Source organism: Antechinus flavipes, chromosome 3, assembly GCF_016432865.1.
Source record: "Antechinus flavipes isolate AdamAnt ecotype Samford, QLD, Australia chromosome 3, AdamAnt_v2, whole genome shotgun sequence".
Lineage (NCBI taxonomy): Eukaryota > Metazoa > Chordata > Mammalia > Dasyuromorphia > Dasyuridae > Antechinus > Antechinus flavipes.
Window position 1 is genome coordinate 516,667,841 of NC_067400.1, and position 19,747 is coordinate 516,687,587.

At 39.2% G+C, this 19,747-nt stretch overlaps 1 protein-coding gene and 1 long non-coding RNA gene across 2 annotated transcripts in view; one reads left to right on the forward strand and one right to left on the reverse strand.

Moving 5' to 3' along the window:
* Positions 1–3,123, reverse strand: part of ACER3 (alkaline ceramidase 3) — a 190,268-nt gene extending 187,145 nt beyond the window's left edge. Inside the window, exon 1 of the mRNA XM_051987064.1 lies at positions 2,817–3,123. Within this exon, the coding sequence (XP_051843024.1) occupies positions 2,817–2,922 (106 nt within the window). The 5' untranslated portion in view covers positions 2,923–3,123. The remainder of the gene's footprint in view (positions 1–2,816) is intronic.
* Positions 198–19,590, forward strand: LOC127555046 (uncharacterized). The gene is made up of 3 exons (XR_007952143.1): positions 198–1,436; positions 15,287–15,453; positions 18,950–19,590. It is a non-coding gene; the product is annotated as an uncharacterized LOC127555046 (long non-coding RNA).
* The last annotated feature ends 157 nt before the right edge of the window (positions 19,591–19,747 follow it).

Sequence of the window (19,747 nt, forward strand, 5' to 3'; positions counted from 1 at the left end):
AGAGAGAAGTATGACTCAAACCCAAGACTCAAATGCAGGTTTTCTAGGTCCGACCTCTTTTTCACCCTACCATGCTATTTCCCAATGGCTTTTCATGAAACATTCTCCAAATTAAGTAATTCCTCCAGAATATCTGGACAAAAGTGACTGCCAATCCTTCTCCTTATCTTCTGATTGAAAATCCAATGGTTGTCTGTGTAGTGTTTCCTTTACTAATTGTGCAGAGAAATAAGGCCATTTCCCATTTCAAAGGGTGAACTTTGACATTCTCTCTCCCTCTTTTGTGTCCCTTATGAAATGCAATCTGCTTTGCCCATGACTCCATGGCCTTTGTTACTATAATTTGTGAGGTCTTCCTCTGACAAATGCTGAATTTCGCAACGGAATTCGTTTAAGTTTTCTCTGCTGTACAAAGTGTAAGTTCTCCAATACTGCACATTTTTTTAAAAAACCAAGTGATACAAATAGCATAACACTTTTAAAAAAACATAAATAACTTTCAGCATAAAAATAGTCCTTTAAGGCAAGAGACTAAAAACTAGAAGATCCAGAAAGGCACTTTTTTTTTTCTTCTCTTTTCAGTTGGGGTCAGACATGATAATAATTGCCTGGAATGTTTGCTCTTCTACTGGGAGCAGATGCCTTGGGGAGAAGTATATCAGGAATAAACTAGGGGTTACAGTTTTGTTCCGGAATGGAGAGTGTCCATAATCAGGCAAATCTGCAGGAGTATCTCTTATTCTGATAAAAGCCTGATGGAAAAGGATAAGCAAAGAAAGCAACATATATATGTGTCCAATGCTCTGGAGCATAGAAGTAGTTCAGGAAGATTTTTCCTTGGCTTTCTTGGATCTGATACAGCTTTCTACCCCATTTAAAAGCATGGTCTGACAGTGATATCTTGAAGATTATGACTTCCCCAGGAAAGTACAGAAAAGTGAGGTTGTATCCTCAGGTGGCCACTGTGTTCTTAGGGGCCAGAGAGGAGCAAGAAGCAGAGTTAGGAATGGTTCCCCTGTAACCTGATTTTTTTGGGTGGGGGGAGGAGGTAGTGAAGGGAATTAAAATAAATAGGAAACTATAGTGAATTGGGAGGAAAGCCAGCAAAATGAGTTAAGTCTCTGGGCTAACTCAGGACCTGGACCAAGTAGGGCATTAAGATAATGGTATTTGGCAAGCGGAAACGTGGCGTGAGGAAAATATCAGGAGCACACAGCAGAGCCAGGTGTAGGAACACAGACAACCCGTAAGTACTCTTCCCCAGGGACCAAAGGGCCTGATCAAAACAGATAACTGAAATGAGCAGAATGTATCGTGCCCACAAACTGAACTGCTGGCAGAGAAGGGTTGAGGAATGAGGACAGCTATGAGTTTATATTATGGAGTAAAGAATTTTCCCCTGCAAGCTTCAAGAATGGGGACAAGCAGTACCTAAGGTAGGCATGCAAGGAGAGAAATGTACAATAAGCTCGTGGCAGAATTCAAGAATTACTGGAAGATGAGTGGAAGGAGGAGGCTGGGGGTCTGGTTTTCATGGGTATGAGAAATAACCCCCAGGCACTGAGAGACAGCTGGGGTCAAGTTTGGCACAAACAGCAAGGCTTGGGGAGGGCAGGGAAAGATCAGTGCTGAGCCTGGCAGGAGCAGACAGTACATGATACTGAGAAAACAGAGAAAAGGAAAGAGGAATAGGGCTTGAGGTTCCTGGGGAAGAGCAGAGAGAAAACCACATCTCTAGCCCCTGGGGCCTGGTAACTGGCTAAGAGGGTAGGGTGGCAAGAGAGTCAGCACCTTGTAGAAATAGGCAGGGAGCTGGCTTTTGTTTGTCCCGGAGGGTGGAGATGGATACATATTCCTCTAGGGGGTTTCCAGGGGGTTATGACTGGCAAAATGCCCCACATTAACCTGATTGCCAGGATCTGAGGGTGTCCTTGAGGGATCCCCTACTTCTCAGTTCCAGGCAGTTCCCTCCCTCTTCCCCCACTCCCAGATCTCCCCATCATTTCCCCACCACCTGGGTCCTTGCTCCTCCTGACCCAGGGGGTGATGTGGGGCAGTGGCATTTACTCCCCCCTACCAGGTGCCCCCCTCCCTGCTTATCCTGGTCCCAGGGATCCTTCCCCAAAGCCCTGCAAATCAGAAGATTCACCCATTCCTCTTTTTTTAAGGCCAGCAAATCTAGGCTCCAGCTACTAGTCTCCTGTGTGACAAGAATGCCCCCGATCCTCTTGTTTGGGGGAGAGTCCCCCACTTCTTTTCCTCCTAAAATAGGCCTCCACACTCCCTCCCTCCCTGTTTTGAGGATGGGGAGGAATTGAGTCTTCACATCTCCCCTTCCCCTGTCTTGGAGGAAGGAAGTGGGTCTCCACAGTCTCCTATCACCTGACTTGTGGAGACAGGCCTCCACACGGCCAATCCCCTAACTTTAAGGGAGGTAGGTTTCTACACGCCTCATCTCCTGCCTTAGAGGGGGGTCTCTCCATCCCTATCCTCTGCCTAGGAAAGGCGTCTCCACAATCCATATCCCCTGTCCTAACGGGAGGGGAAGCTCCAAACTCTCCATATCTCACTGCACTGAGGAAAAACGGGGGTCCCCACACTCCCCAGCCCCCCGGCACTGAGGAGAGATGGGGTTCCCACACTCCGCGGTCCCTCTGCATTGAGGAGAGATGGCGGTCCCCATACTCCTCAGCCCCCCTGCACTGAGGCGCTATGGGGGTCCCCGCAGTCTCCCCGTCCGCCCGCGCTCGCTCTCGCCGGGGCCGCAGTGCCGGGGTCCCCGCACCCCCTGCGCTCCCGCGCCCGCGGACACTCACAGAACTCGGCCACGTAGAAGGAGACGGCGTAGTTCTCCTCGCACCAGTCCAGGGTGGACGTGGTGGGGCCCCAGTAGCCCACTCGGTCCGCCCCCACCGGGGCCATGGCGCTGCTGCCTCCCCTCTGAGCTGAGCCCGCTTGGCCGCAGCCGTCACTCAGGCAGCTCCGGCCGGCTCCGCCTCCTCGGCCTCCTCGGCGGCCCCGCCTCAGCCGCCGCAGCTGCCGCCGCAGCCACAGCCCAGCTCCGCCCCGGGAAAAAAGGCGGGGTAGCCGCGAGGACGGCCGGGGGCCCTCAGACCGGCCCGCGGGAGGAGCCGAGGGCGGGGACTGGGCGATGTCACCGCGATCCCGGGGAGGGAGGGTTAAAGGGGGCTGTCGTCATGGCGACCCTGAGTCCGGGGGTGGAGCCTAAGCGAACACAGGGAGGGGCGTGGGCAAGGGGTGGGTACCGGGGTTGCCGTGGTAACTGGATGGTGGGTGGGGCCAGAGTATTGAGGATAAAGCGCTAAAAGACCTTGTCTGGAAGAGGCGAAGGGCACTAGGGCTGTTGTGCCCCAGTGCCAGGGCTAGCGGGGGCGGGCTAAAGAAGGAAAGTGGTCTGCAGAGACCGTAGTAAATCAAGGAGAAGATCCCCGAATGAGAGGAGGTCCCAAGAATAGAGGTTCCCTTGATTTTGCCCCTTCCTGACCCACCCAGCTCCTTTTTTGGGGGGAAGTAAAAGGGGAAAATGGCCCAGGAGAGAGAGAATACCAATTAATTTGATCATAAAATATCTACGCTTGGAGTTCATTCATAAATCATCTACGCTTGGAGTTCATTTAATTTCTGTCAGTAGACTCAGTGGATTGAGTCGTGGAAGGAACCCGGAATTTTAAAAAAATTCTCTGGGTAAAGGCTGCTTAAACTTTCCCCTTTTCTCGGGCTATATGATAGGTATGTACAACAGGTATCCAAATCAAACATTTACTGATAATAAATCATAATCTGAGGATCCCCCACATTCAGCGAGGTAACCCCATTTGGGGCTGTGACCCACAGGTTAAGAACCCTGCTCTAGTCATAGAACTATGTACTCAGTTTGAGTCTTCAGGCTCAAAATCTGGGTTCTTTCCACTCTTTCAAAGAATAATGGCTCATCACACAGAATGCCAATTTCTATGTGCCTTTTTTATTGTGTGTGCGTCTTCCTGACCCTATTTGCAATTTTCTTGGCAAAGTCAGGGGAGTGATTTGCCATTTCCTCCTTCAACTCATTTTATACTGAGGAAACTGAGGAAGGCTGGCATAAGATCACACAGCTAGCAAGTGTCTAAGTCCAGATTTGAACTCATCTTCCTGATTTGAGGCCCAACAGTTAGCTACCCCAAACATACTCTTTTCTTGATGTCAGGGTTCAAATCCAGGGTCTCATGCATACAAGACAAATGACAAAATAGAGGACCAAAACAAGAAATTCAATACATTTATATTCAACACCCAAAAGCCCAGGCCCTGTATTAGGTTTTGTTGTGCCACAGTTCCCTTTTATTGTCTTGACTCAGTTTCCCTAATTGTCTTGCCTGGGTTTCTCTGAATTGTTCTGCCTCAATTCCTAATTGTTCTGCTCAATCCTGCAACACTAACCCTCCCTCCTAATCATCATGATCCAGATTAGGAGAAACACCTTCTATTTTAGAAATCCTGACCCCAGACCTTCCCTACTTATCAGAATGTCAAGTGCCTCCCCCCATTCTGTCATTGTTCTTCTTGATCCCAATTTAGCAGAATGTCCGATGTCCCCACACACATCCTGTCAGAACAGATTGATGGTCCCTTCCTGCTCTCAGTGCTTTAACTCCGCCCCTGCCTCAGTCTACCCCCTGGTAGCTTGGAGCCATGTGCCTATATATGTCATTGAGAACTCCCACTGTTGGATGGATTCTTGGAGATGACAGTCTCATTCAGCTCTGGGACCAAACCATGGATCCATTTGGTCCCAGTAAACCCCTCCCTTTCAAATAAAATATTCAATACTCTCTAATCTCTACCTTGCTTCAGTTTCTCGGGCATTAGCGTATGGGAACTACAAAGACGGCAGCTTCTGTCTTGGAGAACCAACTCTTCTACTGGAATATATAGGGGACAGTGAGAACACATACAAAGAAGCTTGGTGAAATGGAAGGATCACTAATGGAGTCTGGGGACCTGTGTTCAAAACTTTCCTCTGGGTATTACTACCTCAGGAACTTTTAGAGAAATTCATTTAACCTCTCTAGTATTTAATTTCCCCAATTGTAAAAAGAAGGGATTGAATTAGCACAGGGGTTCTTAACCTGGGATCTGTAAACGTGTGAATTTTGTTTATTTAATGTGAAACTTTATTTTATCTTTTTCCAGTTACATATAAAAACTATATAACATTTGTGTTTTAAATTTTTGAGTTCCAAATTTTCTTCTTCCCTCTCTTCCCTATGTCCTCACTGAAAAAGTAAGGAGTGAATTTGGTTTTTAAAAATAATTTGATAATTTTAATATAATTAATTTCTTTTGTGATCCTATGTCTTATATATTTAAAGACATTCTTCTAAGAAGGGTCCAGTAGATTTCACCTGACTGCCAATGGGGTCTTTCACACAAAAAAAGGATAAGATTAAAAATTCTCTTTTCTAGATTAAGATCTATAATAAATTAATACTAATTAACATTTAGATAATGCTTATTTGCTAGATCCTATGCTTAGGGCTTAATAATTATTACCTCATTTGATCCTCACAATCAGCTGAGAAGATAAGTACTGTTATTATCTCCATTTTAGTTAAGAAAATTGAGATTAAGTGATTTGCCTGAAACAAGCAGAGATGACATAGCTCTAGGTCAGAGAGCACAACTGAGCTATGAACTCAATTTGAGGCTTTGGGCTCAAAAATCAGGGTTCTTTCCACTCTTTCAAAGAATAATGGCTCATCACACAGACTGCCAATTTTTATAGGGTCTATACAGATCAATGTAGTCCCAACACCCTCCTTTTTTGTTGTGTACAACTCTTCTTGACCCCATTTACGATTTTCTTGGCAAAGATACTGGAGTGATTTGCCATCTCCCTCTTCAGCTAGTGAGTGCATTTGAGGCCATATTTATAACTCGAGTCTATTCAATGCCAGGTGGGGGGAGGAGGGTTGTTACTTTGGACCACCTAGCTGCTGTACTATCTATGATAAATAAATACAAAGTAATTTTAGAAAGTCCCAGAGAGGGAAGAAATCAGAGAAAGCTTTACTTCTAGAAGAGGTGGCCACCTAAAGAGTCTTGATGAAAAGCAAGGTTTCTAAGTGACAAAAATACAGAGGGGAGTAGATTAATTACAAATACAAAGGATGGCTAGCAAGGGAATAGAGTTCTGGAACAGTTGGTAGATCAGTGTGGCTGAAATACAGAATTCATGAAGAGAAGATAGATGACTAGAAAAGTGTATCTCGGTCTGTCTAGGGAAGGCCTGTTAAGGCTAACAGAAGGATGGAACCTTTGGGAGAAATGAGGATTATGGAATGCTGCATATACTTTCAGCTGTGGTCAGTGTGTAGGTGTTTTCTTTAATACCTCTTTTAAATTTGAAAGTAAGTTTCCCTTTGGGGTAAGGGAAAGGTTCAGAAATGAGATTAAAAGATTAGGCTGATCAATAAAACAATTTTAGTGAGGTGTGGAGTGTTGTTCAACCCTAAACAGATAAGTTGGGAAATATTTAACAAAAGAAATTACCATAAAGCATTGAAATGTTAATATGTAGTTTTCTAAGTATTTGAGTACACTTGGTACCTCCTGTTTTCATTTGAGTTTGACACCACAGAAGTGGAAGATAGAAGTGGCAAGTAACAGGAAAAAAAAGTGTTAAGTCTTAACAAAATTATAAAAGAAGTGTTAAGACTTCATTAGATTTTGGGGGTGGCAGCTAAGTGCTATTGTGGATAGTGTACCAGGCCTGTAGTTAGGAAGATCTGAATTTAAATCCAACCTATGTGTCTCTGGACAACTAACTTAATTTTGCCTTCATTTCTTCATCTATAAAATGAGCTGGAGAAAAAATGGCAAATTATTCCAGAAACTTTACCAGGAACACCCCAAATGGCGTCAAGAAGAGTAGGACACGATTGCATAATAGCAAACCCTTAGGAACATACAGGGCCTAGCACATAGTAGGTGCTTCAGAAATGTCTATTCTCTTCCTTCCTGAAGGATCAACTCTATCTCTAGGAGCCTTTAGGCATGAGTCTCTGTAAAAGAAAGTCTTCTGTCAGTCAGGGACGTCTGTCTGGTGAAGAAAGCCAACTAGAAGAAAGCCAGATTGATCTTTGTCTCTCCTGTCCCACCCCGTCCAGCCCCCAGCAGGGAGAGGGACGAGGGACAAGCCCCTCGGCCATGGCAACTCACTGGGTATGCGGGAGTAAGACAGGGGGGGGGTTTCAAGGATAGCCCCAAAGCCAGAAATCAGAGTCCCGGCAACAGAAACAGGAAAATCTGTGAGAGAGGTGGGTGCACTTGGGGGAGGAGGAATGAATTTGTTCTGGATGTGTTTGTTTGGATATGTGCACAGCTCAAATGGTTTTAAATCTCTAATGGACAATTCAAGTTAGGTGACTAGTGTTCAGGAAAGAAATTGAGCTGAGTATATATAGGAAACACTCTTATTGCAGTGTTAAGCTATTAAGTATGCATACACACACATATACATATATCATATGTATATACATACTTACATGTGTGCGTGTACATGCACGTATATGGGTGTAAAACGGGATTTTGACATGTGCCAGATCACTTAAGATAGCAGCACCGAGGATTCTGGGACCTAAATCAGGGAGAAGACATTTGGGGAGCTTTCATTCTTTATCTAAATAGCAGCAATTAAATGTATTTTTTTTTAAATATCCGTACTGGAACAGTCTTGCTCTTATTTTCTGATGGCATTTACAGGTGAAGATTTTGTCCATCCCATAGCATGGGTACCAACCGGGTAGTAAACTGGGTGAGGGAAAGGTCATTTCCTTTCTCCTCCGGCCCTATGAAACTGGCCTGATGTTTTGCTCCTGTTTCATTTGTACTTTTCAGTTCTAGATTCGGGGAGGGGAGTCCCAGACCTGGGACTAATTTTCCAGGTGCAATGCTCCTGCCGGCCCAGTAAAGAAGCCCGGAGTAGTCAAGTTCTGGGAGACAAGCCCAGGAAGGCTTTGGATTTTGAATTTGGTGGGATTAATGCTTCAAAGGAATTGAACTAAATTGTGAGCCTAATCCTCTTCCACCTCTCCATAGAGAAAGTGGGGCTTTAGAAGCGATTATGCTGCCTAGGAGTTGGGGAAATATTTGTAAGTTCTTGCTATATCTTTGAAGTAAATATTTCTTTGTAAAAGCTAATCTTACTCCTAAGTGACAAAAATGGAACTGGGGTGCTTGGACCTCCAAAAGAGAAGGAAAACAAATGAATAGGAACTTAAACCAATGGCAGAGGAAAGGTACCATCTCCCTGAAGGATGGTGAAATAGAATTCCTGAGTGTTGGTGAAAGGCAAGATTTGTCTATATGAAGACTTTCCCAAATCACTTTTTTTTTCTTCCCATTAAGTAGTTTTAAAGGCATGATCTTCCTTATTTCCCACTCCTTACACAGTGTCTATAGATTCTCTGAGGATGGTTCTTTAGACCAACGCTTCTTAAATTGTGGGTTGAGACTCCATATAAGGTCACATGACTGAATGAGGGGGGCAAGAAAAATTTGCCAATAGTAAAAGGTTTCTGAACGCACAATGACAAAAAAAATTAATTAAATATCAGGTAATGAATCTGAGATGTTTCTGGTAGCATTTGCCCCTGTTGCACCATGCAAATTCACTGCAGCCTTGGTTCTGAACACAGAGTAAATGCACTTTGTACTGTACATGCACAAACGCTGCCAGAAACACCTTGGCTCAGATTCAAGATGGGGTCAATTAAGAATTTCTCAGGTCAAAAGGGGTTCTAGAGTGGGAAAAGTTTAAGAAGCCCTGCTTTAGACCAGTAGCGTCCAATTCAAGTAGGAACGGGTGCCACGAAACCATACATAAGGATTCCTGCAGTATTCATACTTAGTTTTAAAATATCTATGTTTGGTTGTAGTTTCGTTTTGCTATTTCCCGATTACATTTTAATCTGCTTTGTGCAGCATTATGGAAGTCTTGTGGTCCAGGTATAGCCTGTAAACTTTCTATTTGATACTTCTGCTCTAGATCCTTGAATCTAGTTCAACTGGGACTTGTTTTTTTCAGCCTAAGGTTATAGGGGCCCCTATATTAGAGATTCATATAAAACTCTTAATTTTGCTGTTTAGGAATTCACAAAACTTATCTTTATAGTGACTTTATAATAGGTAGTATTTGTAGATTTACAAAGTGCTATGAATGTTATTTCAGTTATATCAAAACTATAAAAATCTTTATTGTTTAGAACCTCCACTCAGGATAAAATATCAAAACAATTAATTAAAAATCAATAGGTAATGAATCTGAGGTGCTTCTGACAGCATTTGCCCCTGTTGCACCATGCAACTTCAGTGCATCCTTGGTTCTGAACCCAGAGATACTGCCATCCTGTTAAGTAGTTAAATGGAACTGAGGTGCTGGACTCCTAAGTTATTTGTATTTCCAGATACTCACTGTAATTTTCCGTTGTGCTTCCCCAAAAAATTATAGACACGCAACATAAAGAAGTTAGGATCATACTTTTAAATATATGAAACGAACTCAGGAAACTGGCCAGCAAAAGGCACAAGATAGGGATTTAGAGAAGTTAAACCTTGTGTAGCTTTTCTCCAGCTCTTAACTGGACAGGTTAGCAGACCATGTGCTCCAGCCACCTCCACCAGAGTTCTTTTTATAGGAAGAGTGGTAAGCAAGAGAGGCTGTAGAAGCATCAATACCCCATTGTTAGTCTCCATTCAAAGCACCTACCTTCTCAGGAATTAGGATTGGAAATTATAAAGTGGTAAATTTAGGCTTGAGATCAGGGAAATTCTCCCAACAATTAGAGCTGCCCAGAAAGGTTTGAGCTGAGGTAGTGTGGGTCACTCTGCACCCACTGCTTCACTTGCTACATGATCGACCAATCCTCCGGACCCAAGGTGCCATGCATTTTTACCTAAAATTGTTTTGAGTTGGAAGGGATGTTAGAATCATCTGGTATAATCCTTCAAAGCCCAGAAAGGTTCAGGGAATTGCTTACCTAACTTTGAACAAGTAGCAGCTAACAGCATTAATCTGTAGTTTTCTGACTACAAATCAGTGTTCTCTTATAGCATGGAGTAGAAAATAAGTCTGGAAAGTTATATCATCATCAAAGCTTGTTAAAAGTTTTCCTTCTAAGAAAATTCAAAGGTTTGATATGCTATAGGGAAAAAACCCAAATCAGAAGATTTGTAGTCAAAAGATCTAAATATGAATAGGAGCTTTGCTACTTGCTAAACTGAATGATCTCCAGGAAATCACTTAATTTAGCTAAATCTCAGTTTATTCAACCATAGTTTATTCATCTGTGAAATGAGATTAAATAACTTTCAATGTCTAAATCCTGAGTCTTAAGCGATGTTTATATTTATTTCCAAATAAATAAATAGATAACTTGAAAAAAGTTCAACCAGAATTTATACTAGAGGTTCTTAATCCGAGATCTGTGAATTTTTAAAAACGTATTTCAGTAATTGCTTTGCAATATGGTTGTTTTCTTTATAAACCTATGTATTTTATTTTATGCTGAAAAAATTATTCTGGAGAGGGATCTGAAGACTTCATCAAATTTCATCAAAGAGGCCCCAAAACACATACCAAAAATGTTAAGAATTCCTCTTTTAGATAATCTTATATTCTTACATTGGTTATGAGGATGAAATTAAGGGTCATAGATGAAAGCCTTGATGAATGCAGGTTTTTTCCTAGTATGGGTTTATGTAGAAATGTGATTTTGGGAACTCCAAGATCAGAACTATATGGCTTTAACTTTTTATTGCAAATGAACCTTTTTTATTTTTACTAATGAGAGTATGAATTTGAGGAGCTTGAGTGATTTATTTATAGTACTCAAGTTTTTTTAATCCACATGTATTAGAAGGAAATTTTTTAATCAGAATGAATTTGTTTCATTTTCATAATACTAATAGGAAAATGACAATTTTTACTTTTAAATAAAAATAATCTTTGATAGATTTTGGCACAAGAAAGCTAGTATGATTCAAAATATTGTCATAGAATTTTTCAATGAGTCTTCACTTTAATGAATTTTCTCATAAAATTGATTATTTTTGTAGTAACTTGAAAAACTTTGTCTACCTCTTTACTCATATTTCTCCGTGTAAGTGATGGCTTGTTCAGCAAATAATGTGTTCATATTGTATAAGGACCATATTTTTTATCTGCATTGATATCAATTTCACTTCTTTGGTACAAAGTACTTTACAATTCTCCCACAATTCATAATTTGCAGGAAAAAAAAACTTGCCAATTTTATTGAAAATTTATTTTGAAATGGCTCTACATTCAAGATTTCTAAAGCAACAAATCTTCACTAAACAGTTTCAGCAACATGTAGTACATATGAGATCAAGTGAGCGTCTTTACTTCTGTTGCTTTATCCAATCATCATGCAAAATAGGAAGATTTTAGTTTGTCAACTAATTTATCATTTCAGTCTACTTATAAGTATTGATAAAATCAAAATGAAACTTGGCAATGGAGGGGTATGGAGGAAAGCATGTGTGATTATTCTTAATTTTCCTTGCAAAGTCCAGCACTTAGGAATTTTAGCACTTGTGATATTATTCTTACAAGACCATGCCATGATCTTATATTCAATCTCCTCTACTGTCACTGTTTTTAGCTTCTATTCATCTTTTAAAAATCTAAGTTGATTAGTGAATTCTGCACATGTTGGTCTCTTTAAACATCTCTTCTTTCTCCTCTTTTAATGAGTTTTTCCTGTGTATTTTCACTTTCATTCTTGAGAGTTTCCCATGCCTCCTAGGCTAACTTCCTCTGCAAAATTTTAGAACACAGAATCTTTGATTCCTTCTGAATGTTTTGAAATTTATGCTATATATATATATATCAGGTTATTCCCATGTTTTTCCCTCTCCACCATAAATTCCAAAATGAATAGATTGGATATGTTCTTCCAAAGATGCCATAATTTTCCCAGGAGTCAGTCATCCTTGTTGGTGAGAATTGGATCCAAAATAGACGTTCTTCAAATTTGTATAAATTTAGAGCTGGAAAAAATCTCAGAAGGTGCTGAACCATTTAACCCCTTTGTTTTATAGATGAAGTAATTGAGGCACAGAGTTACCTGACTTGAACAGCTTTACCCAGTACCTGTCTAGGATTGTGTTGTTGTAGGGGGAGATGGCGTGGGTGGGTTGTAGTCTTTTTTACTCCAAATGCAGGGCCCTATCCACTGTACTGAGCTGTCCCTCATTCTTGTTAAATAGATGAAATTATAATTAAGACAAGTCAAGAAAATATTAGTCAGTTGACTTTTGTAAATGTTTGGATACTTGATCATTACCATACTATAATGCTTTGCTGCCAGATTTGTGATGTTTCCCAATCTCCTTATATAATTACTTTCTGTCCAGATGATCTGGAATATATACTAATGATAATATGGCTTCTGTTTATGTTTTCATTGATCTTTATTTAGATATTTTTTTGCTATTCTTCTTTCCCTTTCATTCTTATATTTCCTCATGTAAGTATATCTTTTTTTAAACATAAAATGTTATTTCACTCCCTCTCCCTTCCCTTGCCTATCCTGTTTCTTTTGAATTAGGTATATCTTTTCAGTGCAATAATCCAGCCATAGGTCTCATTCCATTAAGTCTCAATAATACTTATGAGATTATATTTTCTCCCTTGCATTAGAATCTTCAATTCATATTGTTTGCTTCACATATTTTGGACATTTGTATATAGGTATGAAATAATTAAGAAAACAAAGGTTCTGATCATATACATTTATAAAGCAATGCATGACAATTGCATAACAAATCAGGACCAGATCTCCTTAACTTGATACGGGACATTGAATATAAGGGAAAGGTTTTTATGTATGAAAGAAAAACAATTAACATGATATAAACTAGAATACAAGACTGGGTAATTTGATTTCTAATTGGAAGAAAGATTAAAGATTTCCCAGGTTGAAAGGGATAGAGCAAAAAGATACAATTCCCTGAAATTAGAAAGAAAAAAAAAAGATGTCTTACTCCCTTGCCATCAAGTATCTGTATTCAATCAAGGAACATGGAAATAGTAACTGATTGACCAGTATAGGGCCAATTTTCAAATAACACGTTTGGGTTGCTTGAGATTTATAATTGTGAGGAAACTCCTTTTATTACTCTTAGGATTTGACTGGATTTTTGGTTAGTATAACCTAGATCCTTAGTTCAGGTTCTTTAAGCAACAGATGGTTCAGCTTCCTAGCTATAGAGGGCTAGATTCAAATAATGTAATAGTTTTCTCATAATTGTCAAAATTGGATAAATTTTTCTCACAACACAGAAATTGGACTATCCTCATAATTGAATAGAAAGGAAAATGAGCTAGATCCAGAATGGAGTCACAAAATGAAGTCAATGTGGTTCCCTCAATTCTCATAATTCCTATAGATATTGGAGGACATAATTTTAATTATGAATTTCTTACTTGGATTTTATCTCCTATGAATTTCCAGGTGCCTCTCTACTTCTTTTCTTTTGATACCTTTGAAAACTATAAGGCAATTTTCCTCTTGTCCTTACATTGCAGTCTTAAGCAATTTTGATTATATTAATTTGAAGTGGTATTCAGTTCTAGGTACTTGATTTTCAAAAGGACACTGACAATCTAGAATGTTTCTAAAGGAAGACAGAAAGGGGACCATAAAGTATGTTCTTAAGAATCATCTGACGAAATTAGAGAGATCTAAATCTGGAGGATACTGTGCTTGTGAGGTGGGGATGAAAACCATGATGGCTTTTCTTAGACACTTTAAAGTCTATTATAGAGAACTGTTGTTAGATATTTTGGAAGACAGCATAATACAATCTTAAAAGTGTTGAATTTGGAATTAAAGTATCTGGGTTCAAATACTAACAACTTCATATACATGCACATGTGTATTTGTACATACATGCATCCATATATTCATGCATGTGTAGACTATCAGACCTTTAGCAGAGAAATTTGCTATATTTACCCCCAATATTTCTCTTTGAATTTTAATTGCATTGATTCTGCTTTTACAAAATCTTTTTGATTTTATGTAATTAAAATTGTCTATTAAAATGGTTAAATGGATAAAACATAAATCTTCTATAATCACCATCCCTGTCTTGTTTAGTTAAGAATTCCCCCCCCCCAGTCATACATAGATAGTTATGGGATTATCTCCTGGCCTTTTAGTATAATTCTTATTATTATATTGGTTTTTATATTCAGTTAATTATCACTGTAGAGCAAGTGGTTCTCAAACTTTTGTTTTCAGTATCTTTATCCTATTAAAAATTATTGAGGATCTCTCCAAAGCGTTTTTGTTTATCTAGATTATATTTATAGACATTTACCATATTGGAAATAAAAACTATTGTTTAATTTGTAGACCCTTTAAAAGGGTTTCAGAGATCCCCAGGATTCTCTAGACCATACTTTGAGAACCACTGCTGTAGAGTTTATCATATTATAGAATTAATTAATTGGTATAATAAGTGAAAAGCTCACTATTCCCGTCTCTATTCCCAAGTGCCATTGCCTTCGTCAGAGGACAATCCAGGGAGATAAGTAGTCTGGCATGGATGTACAGGAGTAGGAACTGATTACACAGACATGTAGGGAAAGCAACCAGGTACTGGACTTCTCACATAAGTGTCTCACCTGGTTCTTTTGTTTTTCTAATACCGGTTAGTTAACTGACCAGATAATAAAAAACTGCTTAGAAGGCTTGATTTGCTCTGCCTTTCTAGTTCGGTCATAAGGCAGCCTCAGAATGGTGACACATTGGATCAGGAAATCTGCCTTAGCCTTTCCTAAAACAATAAATCGCTGCTCCATTATGGCAACATCAACAACTTATATAAACAAAAAGTCACGACATGAGTGACCCAACAATGATAACTGAGTTACCTTTTTGATCTCTAAACAAAAGTATACTTAAATTAAAGGGAAGGAGAAATAAAATCTGTGAATAGTAAATACTGCATTTTTGTCTAGAATTAGTGTATATGTGATTTCTCTATGAGCTGTAGAAACAAATAGTCACTCCATGAAACAAATCAGAGCTGACAAAATAATACAAATTTCATATCTAGACCTAAACGTTGTAACATAGAGAATTATCCAATTCTAGTCTCCAACCTAAGACTTTATGGGTATCATAGAATATGTTGTTTGGAGATAACTGCCTAAATTTGAGAGGTCATTAACTTCTGAGTCTGTCCTCAGGACTCCCACGAAATAGGAGGAGGATTATGTAACTACAACTACATGGGGAAGATGACAACTGGAGAAAGACTGAACTATTCAGGAGTCCTACAAAATGTCTCATGTTTATGGAAACTGAATGGATGCCCATCAACTGGGAAATGGCTAAATAATTATGGTACATGAAGGTAATGGAATATTATCATTCTATAAGAAATGATGAACAGGCTGATTTCAGAAAAACCTGCAAAGACCTACATGAATCGATGATGAATGAAATAACCAAAACCAGGAGAACATTGTATTCAATAACAATAAGATTATGTGATAATCAACTGTGATGAATATGACTCTATTCAACAGTACAGTGATTCAAGTTAATTCCAGTTATCTTGAGATGGAAAATGCCATCTGCATTCAGAGAGAGAACTATGGAGACTGAATGTGGATAGAAGCATAATATTTTTGCCTTTTTAATTGTTTGTTTTCTTTCTTGTGGTTTTTTTTCCTTTTGGTCTGATTTTTCTTGCACAATATGACAAATATGGAAATGTGTTCAAAAGAACTGCACATATTTAACCTTTATCAGAGTACTTGCTGTCTTGGGGAGAGGAATGGTAAAGGAGGGAGGGAGAAAAATTTAGGACACAAAGTTTTACAAAGATGAATGTGGAAAACTATATATTTGGGAAAATATAATACTATTAAAAATAAAAATATTTTCAAAAGTGAAAAAAAAATCAACAAAGTGTTCATGTTTTAATCTTTGGAATATCAATCTCCTAGGGAAATATAATAGGATTTAAGAGGTTCTGTGTCGTGTTGTTAGTGCATCTTGTGTTTTATAGGTTTCTTTTGAAATAAATAGCTGTTTTACATTTTAAATTGAGTATCATTCTAAGTCTTTTTAGGCTATAGATATGACTCTGAGATTTGGGGTGAATCTTTAAACTTTGTGATTTCTCTCAGAGCTCCCAAATTAAAGTGGATAAAGTCAGAGACAATGGGAAACCAAAGGTTCTGATCCCTCTCTTTAGAAATCAGACTTCCCAGGACTGAACATAATCCTTATGAGAGTTTTCCTAGCATTGTGGGAGAGCAAAAAATTCTATTATTAAAAAAATCTTAAGAAAATCTGATAGGATTCCGTGGTGTTCTTCTTTTGTATAATATAATGGTTCTCTGTGAGCAGGTTTCTTGGGACGTTTTCTGGAGGCAGCCTTAGTTTCAGTTCTGATCAATAATCACTTCAAATGCAGCCAGCTGATAAAATCCAAACGTTTATTTTCTCCTTCCAAGTCTTGTCTCTTTCCTTGGGCCTGGTTAGTTTTCCCAACTCCTGGCAATCTTCCAAACTGACTGACTGAAGCTCTAAGAGCGTCTTATATATGATCTCTTAAAGGTGTGGACCCAAAGGTTGACTCCTCCTCTGAGAGAGTGGGATTGTGGGTTTCTGACTTGTGAATCTCCCGAACTTGTGAGCTCCAATGTGTGAGCTAATGTGTGAACTCTCAAAGGTTTGAGCTCTAATGTGTGAATTCTCCCAAAGGTGTAAGCATTGTTTCTACCAACATTAGTGACTTAACACCTTGTAAAAGGATTTGCTCTAATGTGTGAACCAATATGCATTGTATCAATTCCATTGAGTTAACACTAAGATTCTAACAGGATTCCATATTTTAACAGGGAGCTCTGACTTCCAGCTAAACTCCACAAAGAAATAGAGAGTGACTAGGGAAGTCATGAACTTAGAACTTTTACAGGAGTCCATGACACTAGAAAATTCAAGAGGACCTCAGATCCAAAAGCCAGTACTCTTTTCATGATTCATTGTTATGCCTTATCTAAATTCTTTACTTCATTTGTACTTAGGATAATTCTTTGCTTGAGTAAATGATGTGAGTGAGCAAAAACTGGAGGGTGTTATGTGCAAGAAGGTGCTTAATATATTTCACAATTATCGAAATTAATTGATAATGATGCAGAGCCATCAAATAGCAAAACTGATGATCCTGTACTAGCCTTTCCTTTTTCTATCCACTACAACCAGATGTTTCAGTGATTTATCCCATTGAGTTTAAATCTCCTTATGAATGGAGTTATGAGATCCATTCTGGAAGTTGTATGGTCAGTTTGTTGTCCATTATCATTTCTACATGACCTGTCCAACATCTCTCTGCATGAGAAGCTGCATTTGGAGCCCTGGTCTTCTGTGAAATTCTCCATATGGCAACAATAATCTAACTGCTTGAGTTCTTTAAGTTGACAATTTTGTAAGGCCTGAGAATGATGATGTTATAAATACCCAAATGAGGTGGCAGAAGAAAGGTTCCCCACCCTTGACCTACACTCCAATGTGCACATTATTATGATTAGCTTTATAGAGTTTAATGTTTCTGTCTTAACCTTAATGGATCTTTTACTATGGAGAATAGTCCAAGTCATACAGATGATGTTGAAACTAATTTGATCTAATTTGCATCTTCTAATCCATTTTCCATTTTCCCAGGTCCTTATCCTAGTGATTCTTTACTGAGGCTCAGGGAATATTACTCATGGTGACTTGTGATTTACACAGTAGGTCAACTCTCTCCACCAACACCACCAGAAACCTCTCTCAGGAGTTTGTCTGGCCCAAAACCAGTTCCTCAATTAGTGACTGACGTGGTGATGAGTCTCTGTGCACTTAGTTTGGTTGGTCTTTGAATGATGAATAAATCAAGATGTTTTGCTAGCCCAATGGCTAGAGACTTTCCAGACCAGAAGGATCTGTCCTGTTGCCCTTGGCAAGCATAGGCTTAAGAGCCTATTTACTTTTCATTATCTTCACCAGAATGCAAACTCCCTGAGGACATCCTGCTCCCTGCTCATCAAAATAACTCCCATAGTACTCAGCACAGTATTTTACATAGGAGCCAAGGACATTACCCTGAAAACGGATCAGATCAGGAGGTAGAAACATGACTTAATTTCAGTATTAGTGCCAGAAACCCAGGGAGGACGAGAGCTCTACCAGGTTCCAATGTTAAAGTGTACAGACCTTTAGTTAGAGATAGGAAAGAAAGGGGGGAGCAAGTGTGAATGATGCAGTGGAAGGAACAAGAGACTTAGGAACCTTGGACCTCTATCTTAATTCTGCAGGTGGTTGCTTATATGGCCTTAGGCTAGTTACTTCCATTCAGTTTCCATCTGTAAAATTAGGAGATTAGATTAGATCATCTTAAAATCTTTTCCAGTTGTAAAAAAAAGTCTCTGAATATTATCTGGGAAGCAATCAATGGCAGATTTTATTCATTGATTCAATATGTAGTAGTAAAGGAATTAAAGAAAGTAAAGAACTTCTAGGAAAATGAATTGATAGGTAGCTTCAGCCTTTGAATAGAAGACTAGGAAAGGACTTACTATAGTAAGCCTGCAGCAATCTTTTATTATCTGAGCAAATATAGGATGTGGCAGAACCGACTTAGTAACATATTATTTGGGAAAAAAAAAAAAAAAAAAGCAACCTAAAGATTTTAGTTTACACAACCTTGACGCAAATCATGGAGAACATGGCTAGAGCAATCTTAGGTTGTTTGGATAGTCAGTGAAACAGTATATTTAACCTAGAAAAGATTTGCAGATTGCCTTCAAATATATGTAATACTTAGCTCCATCAAACTTGTTTTTTGTTGTTCTTTTCAGTGGTGTCGGACTATTCATGATCGCATTTGGGGTTTTCTTGGCCATTTCCTTCTTCAGCTCATTCTGCAGATGAGAAAACTGAAGCAAATAGGATCACACATCTAGTAAGTGTCTGAGACTGGGTTTGAACTCAGGAAAATGTCTCTTCCTGACAAATCCAGTACTCTATCCACTGTGCACTCAGCTGCCCTTTCATCAACATACTGAAGAGAAGAAGATTTTGTAAGGAACAATTTTCTAACATTACAGCTCTTCAACAACAGAATAAGCTGCTGCTTGAAGCAGTGAGCTCCATGGAATTTTATAATGCAAGCTAGTAGAGGACTGTTACAGTCTTCCTATTTCCTTGTCTAGCATCCATTTGGAAGGAAGAAACTACTAATAGGATCCCTGAAAAACTGGGTATTGGAGTGAAAAGTATGGGACTTGCTGACACAAGAAATCTTAACTCAAACCCCTGGATCACTGGCAAATGCATCATGCTGCTGCCGAATCTGTAAAACTGGACTAGATAAGACTCTACCTCTTTCAAAGTTAATGTGAAATAATCATTGTACAAGATGAATTATTGTGGCATTCTGAGCCACAATAGGAGAAAAAATTAACTATTTCATGTTGAATTCAGAATAAAGTTTGAGATATTTCAGCAACAATCTTATTGATCTGAATTCTTTTCATTGTCATGGGTAAAGTAGAATGTATAGTGTGCTTTCAGAATTCAAGTTTTCAACAATATTTATTATTTATCTATTTTAGTCAGGGAATAGATACTGGATATACAATGAGAAAAATAAGCCA